Genomic DNA, 12,970 nt, shown 5'->3' with positions numbered 1-12,970 from the left:
AACTGGGAAGAATCTGATGGTTTATATGATTCACCTGTGCAAACCTAATTATCATTTACATGAAATTTACTACCAAGACCATTAACATCACCAACTCTGTCAAAACCACTCCACCTCACCATACAATTGGATACATAATGTATTTTGACTCCCCCCTCACCACTACACTCTATGCAGTGCCACAGACTCCCCCATCAAGCATGCTATCTTTCTACAACAGATTGAAGTGCTTTTATGTGTGTGTGTGTGTGTGTGTGAGGGAGAGGGGAGAGAGGTGGTATTTTAATGGTAGTAAAATCAGTCCCTATTGTTGTTTCAAGTGACAATGTGTGTGTGTGTGTGTGTGAGATAGAGAGAGAGAGAGAGTTTATGTGTGTAAAAGAGTGATTAGATCCATTCTCCATTATTTTTTCTTTCTCTTTTGGTAGGTGTGTAGTTGTCCATGGAGTGGGGAGGGCAATATTTTCTGTGGAGAATCTTTTGATCAAGATGGAAGGTAAGGTGGGGTTTAAGAGCTGAGATTGAAAAGAGAGATAATAGTAATGAATCATGAAAAAAAATTTGCTATTATTCTGTTGGGAGGTGTGTGTGTGTGTGTGTGTGAGATGAAGGATGATGTGTGGTGGTGATGAGTGATTGGGTGTGTACTGATCCTCACTGAATAGATAAAGTTTTCGGGCTTCCCACACCCTGCAACCTAGCCTTGTTTTATTTATTTATTTCGTTATTTATTTAATTATTTATTCATTCAGTTCTTTATGTTTAATCATATGCAGGATTCCAAGAGAGAAATTTAAGGATTCCAGTTAGGAAATTGGTTTTTGGGGTTGAAAAATTCTTCACCATATTTCTCATTGCTTTTGCTACATTTATTTTCCTTCGTGTTGATTCTAAAGATATTAATGCTAAATTAATATAACGTTGTTTATGGCAGGCATGGCTGTGTGGTTAAGAAGCTCACTTTGCAACTATGTGATTGTGGGTTCTGTCCTACTGCATGGCACATTGGGCGTATGCCTTCTACTATATCCCCAAGCTGATCAATGCCTTGTGAGTGAATTTGGTTGGAAGCCTGTCATGCATGCATGTATGTATGTATGTATGTACGTACATATGTTCTTTTTCTCTTTTAAATTTAGAATAAATTTTGACTGGCCACCTCCGAAGCAGCAAGGTTGTGAAGGAAGGTGTCTTGTTTTAACCATCACACTCTAAATCTTAAGAAGGTCTTGAAGATTTTCGTAGTCCCAGATTTGTGGCTTATGGATTAAGGACTTGCATTCTCTCCCTAAGATTCCAAGTTCAGTCATACTTTACTCCAGATGGGTTGGTATGTATCCTGTTGCTCCAATTATAACAGGTATGAAGCTGAAAGTGTATCTTGGGTACTGAATTTGCAAACTCCTTATCAATGGTCCATAGATGTCCTCTTTCTCTTGTATTTTTCTAACAACATTGGTGTCCAAAAGCAGCTGATTTCCACAACAGAACAGATCTTTTCCCACACAACAATATGTGGCTGGTTGTGTTTTAACTTGGTGACTATTTAAATTTTTAACTTCCACCAATCAGTTTTGACCAATCAGTGTCAATATGGTCAATTTTGTCTGTAGGTGTATTCTTTTTTTTATCATTTTGTTCCAGGATGTTCTGGCCACTGCATCATGCCTCATGGGAAGATAGTATCTGGAAGACATCTCAGAGTTGGCAATAATGTGGTTGATATCTTCAGTCTTTGTCTTGCACAGCCTACATTTATTGTCTGTCAATGTTTTCTGGATCATTATCAGATAGGAGATGCAATGGACAACAGGTCTTTAACTCTCCGTTATAACCTGGAAGCAATGATAAATAGAAGGAGGCTGAGAATTAATCCCTGTGCAATCACACATGTCTATTAAATTCACTGCTGTCCTCATTGCTGCTCTGGGCATGGTTTGTACTGCCTCCACAAGCCATTCATCTACTTCTAGCTACCTAAGTGATGACCATATTATAGACCATGGAACCTTGTGAAAAGCCTTTTACAGGTTGACAAATTGTAAGTACAGTGGCTAAATCTTAGCTAAGTACTTTTTCAGTTGTTTCACTAGGAAGACAGTATCAATAGTATTTGTTTCTGGTACAAAGCTGAAGAGTGTCTTATCTTGGTTAATTCTATTTCTAATCAATTGAGCTTCAACTCTCCATAACTTTCATAACTAGGTCCAGCAATTTGATATCTCTGTAATTTCCTTTCTCTATTGCATTTCCTTTGCAGTTGACAGTGATGCTGTTACACCATTTATTGGGTATGACTACTTCTTGAACAGTCTGATTATGTAGGTGATTAGCTTGTATTCTACATTTTTAAAGCATTTTAGTGCATCCCAAAGATTAACTCTTTTCTGTCGGGCAAGAAGATATTTCATCCCCAGTTGCAGCAGCTGAGACTGGCCAAGGTTCAGGTAAGGCCCTCAACATAGTACTGTGCCCACATTTAGGATGAGAGGTTTTGGTATTATTTATTCACTATTACATATGTTTCATTTGCTAATAGGAATTAAAAAGTTTTATATGCTAGATGAAAATGTAAGAGATTTCCAATTAGAAATTCTTCAAAAAGAGAATCCAATAATACATTATTATTGGATTCTCTATCTGAAGAATTTCTAAAAGGAAATATCTTACATTTTTATCTAACATGTAAAACTTTGTAATTCCTGTTAGCAAATGAAACATATGTAATGGTAAATAATAAATAACCCTCCCAATTCCAACTTCCTCTTTTCTTATACAATAACTGCAAATGATATAATAATATTTCCAGAATTTTCAACTCTAATATGCCCCTTACATCAACACAACAACAATTGCAACAACATAGTGGATTGTAATAATGGAATAAGTAGATGTGTTTCAAGAGGAAACAGCTGGGATTTACCCTACTTACCTTGTGTGTGTGTGTGTGTGCGTGTTTATATATATATATTTTCAATGTATCATATATCCATCTGAATAAGAAGCACAGTCTAAAGTATAGAACAGTGAAGTTTTAAAGCAATAAAGTTAAAGTCTGATGACCAATGGTTTGACATTGACTAAAGCTGCAGCTTTGTGGACAGCTGATCAGACTCTATACCTATATATATTATATATATATATATTATATTCGTATACATATTTACACACACACACACATATATATATATATATATACATACATATCTATCTATCTATATATATGTATATACACATATATACACACACATATATGCATACACACACACAAATATATGCAGTCCTTGAATGGAATATTACCTGTCATTTTAGTTTCCTTACTAATTGGGACAGAAGTAATTTAACCATGAAGTAACAGTGATGATGTAATAGCAGTAAATACTCGCCGAACTGTAAACATTCATTTCTCAATGAGAATTGGGTTACCATGGTATTCATTATCAACAATTTCCTACATAAGGCTTGACTGAAAGATATTTTTTACTACGACTATTTGAAATTCGTTTTACCATCGCTTCTGCTTTTTCATCACAAATTCTGTTTAAAAGATACATATGCGTGCGTGTGTGTGTGTGTATTGATGTATCAATAGAAATCTATTTACATTGTCTTATGTTGTCGTCGTTTCAGTAATTTGCAACAATAATATACAAAGAAAAAAAGAAAAAAGACGTCGTGAGTTTAAATCAACATTTACTTCTGTGATACTCTATGAACTCTGACACGCAAGTTATAGATACAACCTTTGACCTCGGTCTCAGCAAGAGAAGCGGTGTGAAGGGGTAGGAGGAAGACGGGCTGCGAAGGAGGAGCAAGATGGCGGCTAGCAGTTGCAGTCAGTGGAGGGGAGCTGGGCCGGAGGAGAGCAGGGACAAGGAATTTATGCAAGGTGATGGTGGCCCAACACAAGACGAGTATTCCTCTGACAGCGACATAGATACAGAACCTGCAAAAGCTTTTCATCGTAGGATATCGACCAACAAAGAAATTAAAACTACGGTGAGTTGACCGCCTCTCTCGCTACATCTCCATCTCTCTTTGTTATTAGCCTGTCACTTGTTTGCCTCTCTCTCTCATTATCTTTGTCTCTATGTATGTGACATACGATATCACCATCAACACTATCGTTCTATCCCCACATTGATAAACATTCTACAGGGATGAGCTTTCTCTTTATTATTTTTTTTTTGTCCTGTTTGTTTTTAAACCTCTATATCCATGTTAGATTTGTACCTGTCTTATTCTTTAGTTTATTTTACTGATGCACCCGTGTGAATTACACCCTCGGTCCGTATTTGAGTCGCACCACTAACCCATTCCACACGTACAGCCGCACATACACCTATCTACTTTCATACTACATACATCGTACTTCATTCTTCTCTAATATAAGATATTTTTGTTATGGGACGTCCTCTCTTCTACGCGTTAATCCCAGGTGGAAGACGATGCAACGAGCACCATCACTAATCCACATTTTCAAGACCGTTCTCAGTCTTCCTAATCTGGCCCATGAAGACTGGAAATGTCCATCCGTCATCCGCCGCCGCTGCTAGACTGTCAATAATCAAATCTATATTACATTATTCAACCAACTAGCCAGCCATTAGCACTAGACGGCTTTTATATTCACGTTTAACTATCTATATGTCTCTAAACCATTTTATTAACTTATGTATTTACAATTTTTACTAATATTGTGAAAACACACACACACAAACACACGGACACATACGCACAATATATATATATATATTTGTTATTGTGTTTTTGAACTATATATATATATATATATATATATATATATATATATATAGTGGAATGTTGTCACTTCCTGGCGTAGTCATCAGAAAGCCGGTCTATATTCTTCGTGCAGTGTTTGTGAGTTTAGTTTCACACCGGGATCGACCCTTGTGGGTTTAATGTGTGTAAACACACAGTATTCGGGTCGATGTGTTTTACTGGACCTTCTCTTTAACAAAACATCGCCGTGTACCTTGCTAAAAGGAACCATGCATCATTATTGTTGTCTTTGTATAAGTGTATGATATGAATGTTTGTGTAGCTATTTTGCTTAAGCGTATCACGTATTTGTGTTGTGCGTGAGTCTTCAAAAGCTCCAAATATCCGAATATCTTGTTTTCAAAAGCCCCCCACCCCCACCCCCCATCAGAGACTTACACCGAAATTGTGATGCTGTACATTCTTTCCTCATTACAATAATTCGTTGAGAAAACACGTACACGCGCATATATATATATATAATACACATGGGTGATTGACTGATATTTGGACGGGTGTGGTACGATGGTGTCTGTCACACCAATCGTACGCATATGTATGTACAGTTTGAAAACTTTATTTATATACGTTTTTATATTTTAAACTTGATACTAGTAATAACAATATCGTCACAATGATTGTAGTAATTATGGGACAAGATACTGTTATTAATACGGAGTGGTGGCCATCCCCACTGAGTAACTTCTGGCTATTGGGATTGTCTCCACTCCAAATTTTTCAGTACATTTTTCAGTCTTGGAAAATAAGAGTTCTAAATGTGTAGTTATGTATGCGTTTGACATAGTGTGTGTGTATGTAACAGTTTATTTGATGAGATTCGCCCGCCCTCTTGTTCACTTGACACTATCCCCTACATTATAGAGAGGAAAACGAAGTGGGTTCTATGTATTTGTCAGTCTTCCAAAAATAGGTCCATAAACAAAGTAAACTATTTGGTTTGTGAGAAAAAACAACAGTCCCAACACTAACAATCAAACATACACAAACACAGTCACGGATAAAGATATCTGTACAAACTTTTACACGCAGTGAGACACAGGTTTGGCAATTAAGTTACACACGCACACAGATGGATGTAGGGATGTACTCATAGATGGACCCGCACTCAGATGTATACAGACGTACAGACACGAAATAACCACAATGTAGACATAGACACAGACGTAATATAATGTGTAAATAAATCAGTGAATAGATTGCCCCCCCCCCCCCGCGCACACCAATCTTCCCCCACCTCCTTATGCTTTCATCTATTTCTTTTTCCGTCCTCGTCGTCTTACAAACATTTTCTAATTTCTACAAACACTTCACTGTGTTATTGTATGCGTAGCCACCGCTTCCTGGTCTATTTTTTCTCTCCCCCCCCCCCCACCGACAAGCACGCAATACCCCTCCCCTCATACCTGCATAAATACATTGATAACTCAATCGATACTGAACTCAAACCGTCAATTTTTATAATTTCTTTTATGAAGTTGAGTCATTCCTTTTAAATGTATGTACACTTTAGTTCCATCCACACGTATGTAAACATGAACGCAGAATACGATCTGTAACTCGGTGGTCGCCCATGGAAGTTTCAAGTAGGGAAATTAGATATGTTGTGGGTACTGGATAAGAAATAACATCATGTCCCTAAGATTCTCAATAGTAACGTTTTGTAAGTTTCTTGTATGTCTGGTCGTATCTGTTGTTATTTCTTTATATGTATGTATGTATATACATATATATACAATAAAATGAGAAAATGGAGAGATTTAATGAATATACATTTATTAATTAATATTGCCTACGATTGTCTCAACTTATACTCAATACAAATAAAAGAATTTATAAGTTTCCATTTTGAAGACCTTGCGTGAAATATTTTCAGGACAAAGAACATTAAAAAGTTTACATGCTCATCGGTTAAGATCAACATGTAAAATTATTTTTAAAATCTGCCGGCCAAAAGGGTAAAGATCCATATATTATATATGTTTTATATTATATATATTATACATATATATATTTTATAATATATATATATATTTATAATATATATATATATATATATATATATATATATATAATGTATATATATATTTTATATTATATATTTTATATATTATATATATCTTATATCTATATATATATATTATATATATGTATATTATATATACATATTATGTATATTATATATATGTATATTATATATACATATTATGTATATTATATATATGTATATTATATATACATATTATGTATATTATATATATGTATATTATATATACATATTATATATATATATATTATATATACATATATATATATATTATATATAGTCTTTACAAACTGAGTTCAAATTCCAGGTCATGACATGCTTCCAAGTCATACAATTTTGCTAATTGCTGTAGATGCCTATTTAGTTGCAAGAAGACATAGATATCCTCTCAGTCCCTTACACTTAATGCAGTAGAACATTTGGAATGTGATGGCTAAAGGGAGAAAAGGGTGCACCAGCACTCAGCTGGTACTGTTTTTAGCTGAGAAGACTGGAACAATGGGGAAATGAAATACTTTGTTCAAAGACACAACATATTGCCTGAGCCAGGAATTGAACCCATGACATTATGATCATGAATGCAACACCCTAACCATATGCCTTCACAACACCACATACACATGGGCATTTCCTAATCACAGCATCTGTTCAGTCTGAGGTTATGTGGACATTAATGAATGAGTTAACAGATCTGATTGCTAGAAAGGTGAGTAAGGGTGTTCTTGTGCAGGTGTTGAAGCTGAGTGGTTGACATATTGATCTGATTTTATCTTTTACTTGTTTTTGAACTGTGGCTATGCTGGGGCACTCCCTTGAATGGTTTAGTTGAACAGATCCATTCCAGTATTCATTTAATAAGCTTGGTACTTATTCTAAAAGTGTCTTTTGTTGAAGTGCTGAGTTATTTTTGTCATCATAATCATTGTCATCATCATTATTGAAACATCATCAACAACACTGTTATCACCATATTCAGTAAATATTTTAAGTGATATTTATATACATAGTAAAATAGAAAAAGCTTCTTATAAATTAGTTTGGAGTATGTAATATTTACTACAGAAAAACAACTGCTAAAGTCTACACTCTCTGATATATGAAATGGAATATGTATATGTATATCTGAGGGAACCTGTGGAAGAGGTAGACCCAGGAAGACATGGAACAAGGTGGTGAAATATGATCTTTGGTTGTTGCCTCACAGAGGTGATGACAAGTGACCATGACTTCTGGCGATTTGCTGTGCTTGAGAAGACACTTCCAGCTGGTGGCCAGTGTTGGTGACATGTAAAAAGCACCTGTGCCAGTGACATATAAGAGGCACTTGTGCCAGTGGAATGTAAAGTGTCAGTGACACATAAGGCATCCATGCTGGTGATACGTAAAGGGTACGCATGTTGATGACATGTAAAAGGGCATTCATGCTAGTGATACACAAAAGACGCTTAGTATGCTCTGTTAAGCAGTTGGCATTAGGATGGGCTTCCAGCCATAGAAATCAAGCAAAAACAGACGACTGGAGCTTGGTGCAGTTCTCTGGCTTACTAGCTCAGGTTAAACTGTCTAAGCCATGTCAGTATGGAAAATGGTCATTAAATGATGATGATGATGATGACATAAATATACATTATTTTTTCTGCTAATAATACCATTATCCTTTCTCATACAATCACAATATCCACAATATCTTACAATGTCTCACAGATTGTGTGAGAAACATACTCTTTCTTCCCCTTGTCTCAATCCTATTATTTCTCCTTTGTTAGCAGTAATTTCATTTAGGTCAACCCACTCCCAATTTATGAGTAAATAATCATAATTTTTGAAAGACAACCAAGGATTTGAAACTACATCGTTGTATTAGTGTTCATATAGATATTGTTGTTTACAATTTCTAAAGGGCCTGCAAGTATAATATATATTCTTTTGCTTTTTACTTGCTTCAGTCATTAAACTGCAGCCCATGCTGGGGCACCACCTTGAAGTGTTCAGTTGAACAACTTGACCCCAATACTTAATTTTTTTTAAAAACCTGGCACTTATTCAACTGGAAGTTTCTTGGTGACTTTGCTGGTGCTGGTGCCTTGTAAAAAAGCATCCAGTCCACTCTGTAAAGTGGTTAGTATCTGGAAAGGCATTCAGATGTAAAACTCATGTCAAAGCAGACCTCAACGGTGTTGATACCATATTAAAAGCACCCTGTCCTCTATGTAAAATCATCATCATCATTTAACGTCTGCTTTCCATGCTGGCATGGATTGGAAGTTTGACAGTAGCTGGCTAGGCAGAAGACCGCATTAGGCTTCAATGAAAGTTGTGGCATGGCTTTTACAGCTGGATGCCCTTCCTAACACCAACCATCCTGCAGAGTGGACTGAAAGCTTTTTATGTGGCACTAGCACAACTGATGTTAGTTTTGGTATGCTTTTTACAGCTGTATGCCCTTCTAAATGCCAACCACTCTACACACACAGATGCGCACGCACATGTGTTGTAGGCCTGAGCCAACCAAAGTCTTGTGAGTGGATTTTGCAGAACTGAACAAAGTCTATCATATGTATATATATGTGTATTTATATGTGTTTGTTTTTGTTCACCACAACTGATTTTGACAAGTGGTGTTGGTTTGTTTATGTCTCTGTAACTTAGCGGTTTGGCAAAAGAGTCTAATAGAATAAGTATACCAAAATTAAAAGAAAAAATAAATACTGGGTTCGATTTGTTTGCCGAAACCTTCCAAGCTATATATACATAGATATACATACACACATATATATATATATGTATGTATATATATATATATGTATGTATATATATGTATGTATATATATGTATGTATATATATGTATGTATATATATGTATGTATATATGTATGTATATATATGTATGTATATATATATATATGTATATATATATATGAATATATGTATGTATATATATATATATATATATATGAATATATGTATGTATATATATATATATATATATATATATATGAATATATGTATGTATATGTATGTATATATATATATATATATATATATATATGAATATATGTATGTATATATATATATATATATATATATATATATGTATATATATATATATATGAATATATATATGTATATATATATATATATGAATATATGTATGTATATATATATATATGAATATATGTATGTATATATATATATGAATATATGTATGTATATATATATATATGAATATATGTATGTATATATATATATATGTATATATATATGAATATATGTATATACACATACATATATATATATATATATATATATATATATATATGTATGTGTATATACATATATATATATATATATATATATATATACATGCTTTTGAATCTCTTTAACAACTCCCAACAATGACTTTTATTATTTTTTTTCCTACCTCAGTTCATCTAATTGTATATATATCTATCGTTACTTTTCATAAAAAGCCTTTACTTTTTTTTGATTTCCAATGTGCATTTTCACTTATTTTCTTCTTACTTTCCCCTTACATTTCCACGTGTAGTTTCTATTTTCTTTTTGTAACATATTTCTATTATATATATATATATATATACACAATATATGAGTATATGCATATATATGTACATGTATGTATATACGTTCATCTACATGTACATATAGATACATAACTGGGTACATGACGTGGCAAAAGAACAAGGACAAAATGGTAAACAAGGTGCAACAAACAAGCAGGCCACATAGAAACATCCCCTTCATCAGCTGCCACCATTAAAACTCCGGCGTTTCGAAGAATTAAGGCAGTATGCATTGTTAAAATGGTTCTTCCCACGAACACAAATTAAATTATGTACATATACACACACACGTTTTTTTTATTGATGAATAAACTGATATCATGAAAAGAAAACATTTTCTTTAAGTGAATTAAAAACAATATTTTAAATTTTAAAATTTGGTTTGGAAACTACCAAGGTGTGGACCATATGTTGACCCCCTCATTTTGCCAACAATCAATCCTACAAGCACTTAACATATATGTGTGTGTGTGTGTATCTATGTGTATATGTGTGTGTATGTGTATATATATGTGTGTATGTATGTATACATATATATATATATATATATATATATGTATATGTGTGTGTGTGTGTATGTAATGCAAACTAATCAGGGATGATGGAGACTCAACTTATCCAATGTTGATTGCTTCCATTAAGGTTGCATATTGTGATGAACTACATCCACCAACATAATGGTGGATCTCTGGGCCCCCAGAAACATCTGTTGGACTTTTGGATTTTATACGCAAACTGTTATATTTGATGTATCTAATTTGTTTATCCACATAATTACCTCCATTTCTTCTCAACCAGGTCCCTTTTGTAGCCATTCTTTACCCCGTGGAATTGGTCCCCTGCAAAGACATTGGAGTCTAAGTTTGAATCATTTGAGCCCTACTAAGTGTCTTCTATATGGAGATTCTTTGAATCTCATGTTGACTTTATGTATATGTATAAATATATATGTATGTATGTATGTATGTATGTGTGTATATATATGTATGTGTGTATATATATATGTGTGTGTGTGTATATATATGTGTATATATATATATATATATATATATATATATATATATATATATATATATATATATATATATACTTACGAAGGGCTCAAAGCTATATTCAAGAGTTAGTACAAAAGAAGCCTCGTATTGCATTCACATGTTCATGTACGTAAAGCCACACCTTACCAGACATATATCACAGAACGTTCATGAACACCCCACCACTACATCACACCACAGCAGAATGCTATTGTTCTGTATCCTGTTTTGAACTAAAAAATGAGAGTAAAGTTTTATTGCAATCTAGAAAAAAATCTTTTGACAGCTAAAGTAGGATGTAAATAACCTGTGTGATTGTTTTCTTTGTTACAAGTTGTGAAATGATTTCTAGATAGCTTGTTTCTCTTACTGGATGTTTGACTAGTTAAAAAAGGAAGAAAAAAAGAAAATAGTCATTCAATTGTTTCTTCCACGTTGGCTTAGGCACTATTAGGTAAGACACTCAGAAAATATGGGAATGTTTGAAGCTGGTACTCCCCCCCCCCCCCCCAAAAAAAAACGAGTTCCCTCCAAAACTGACAGTTAAAGTTAGAGGAATTGAAGCTTTTGTGTCTCAGGTGCAGGTTTGGCTGTGTGGTAAGGAGCTTGCTTTACAACCTGATGGTTCTGGGTTCAGTCTCACTGCATGGCACTTTGGGCAAGTGTCTTTTACTATCGCCTCAGGCCAACCAAAGCCTTGTGAATGGATTTGGTAGATGGAAACTGAAAGAAGCTTGTATATATCTATCTATCTATCTATCTTTATATATATATATATGTATATATGTGTATATATGTATATATATATGTATATATATATAGATATATGTATATATGTGTATATATGTATGTATATATGTGTATATATATGTATGTATATATGTGTATATATATGTATATATATATGTATATATGTGTATATATGTATATATATATATATATATATATATATATATATGTATATATGTGTATATATGTGTATATATGTATATATGTGTATATATGTATATATATATATATATGTATATATGTATATATGTGTATATATGTATATATATATATATATATATGTATATATGTGTATATATGTATATATATATATATATATATATGTATATATGTGTATATATATATATATATATATATATATATATATATATATATATATATCCATGTGTGTGTCTGTGCCTGGTGCTTGTCCCCACCACCACCACTTGACAACTGATGTTGGTGTGTTTATTCCCTGTAACTTAGCGGTTTGGCAAGAGAGACTGTTAGGATAAGTACTAGGCTTAAAAAAGAAGTCTTGGGGATTGATTTGCTTGACTGAAAAAAAAACCCTTCAAGATGGTGCTCCAGCATGGCCGCAGTCAAATAACTGAAACAAGTAAAAGGTAAAGATAAAACAAAGGCGTTGATTGTAGAGTTGAAAGGGGCCTGGACAGTTGGCTGAGAAGTTTGGTAATGGTACCCTGTCAGTACCTCAGTGTTATAGTGAAGTTCACTTA

General features: G+C 33.6%; 2 protein-coding genes across 7 annotated transcripts in view; one reads left to right on the top strand and one right to left on the bottom strand.

Moving 5' to 3' along the window:
* LOC106875416 (diacylglycerol kinase delta) overlaps window positions 1–12,970 on the top strand; it is a 173,604-nt gene that overhangs the window by 10,259 nt on the left and 150,375 nt on the right. For 2 of the 5 annotated variants that reach the window (XM_014923541.3, XM_014923543.3), the window contains exon 1: window positions 3,438–3,999. In XM_014923541.3, the coding sequence (XP_014779027.1) occupies window positions 3,817–3,999 (183 nt within the window). In that variant the 5' untranslated portion in view covers window positions 3,438–3,816. Of the gene's footprint in view, window positions 1–2,260; window positions 2,448–3,437; window positions 4,000–12,970 lie in introns of those variants that run through there. The other 3 variants (XM_089337788.1, XM_089337787.1, XM_014923542.3) reach the window with 3 other exon arrangements.
* The window catches only part of LOC106875417 (transcription initiation factor TFIID subunit 6), a 72,785-nt gene that overhangs the window by 36,547 nt on the left and 23,268 nt on the right, over window positions 1–12,970 (bottom strand). Inside the window, exon 1 of one of the 2 annotated variants that reach the window (XM_014923548.3) lies at window positions 3,301–3,532. The exons of the other annotated variant lie outside the window; for it this stretch is intronic. The gene's annotated coding sequence lies outside the window, so the exon portion shown is untranslated. Of the gene's footprint in view, window positions 1–3,300; window positions 3,533–12,970 lie in introns of those variants that run through there. 2 annotated transcript variants of the gene reach the window in all.

This window comes from Octopus bimaculoides, chromosome 19, assembly GCF_046866305.1.
Source record: "Octopus bimaculoides isolate indiv1 chromosome 19, ASM4686630v1, whole genome shotgun sequence".
NCBI classification, from domain to species: domain Eukaryota; kingdom Metazoa; phylum Mollusca; class Cephalopoda; order Octopoda; family Octopodidae; genus Octopus; species Octopus bimaculoides.
The sequence above is the reverse complement of the archived record's forward strand: the minus strand, read 5'-3'. Positions and strand labels throughout refer to the sequence as shown.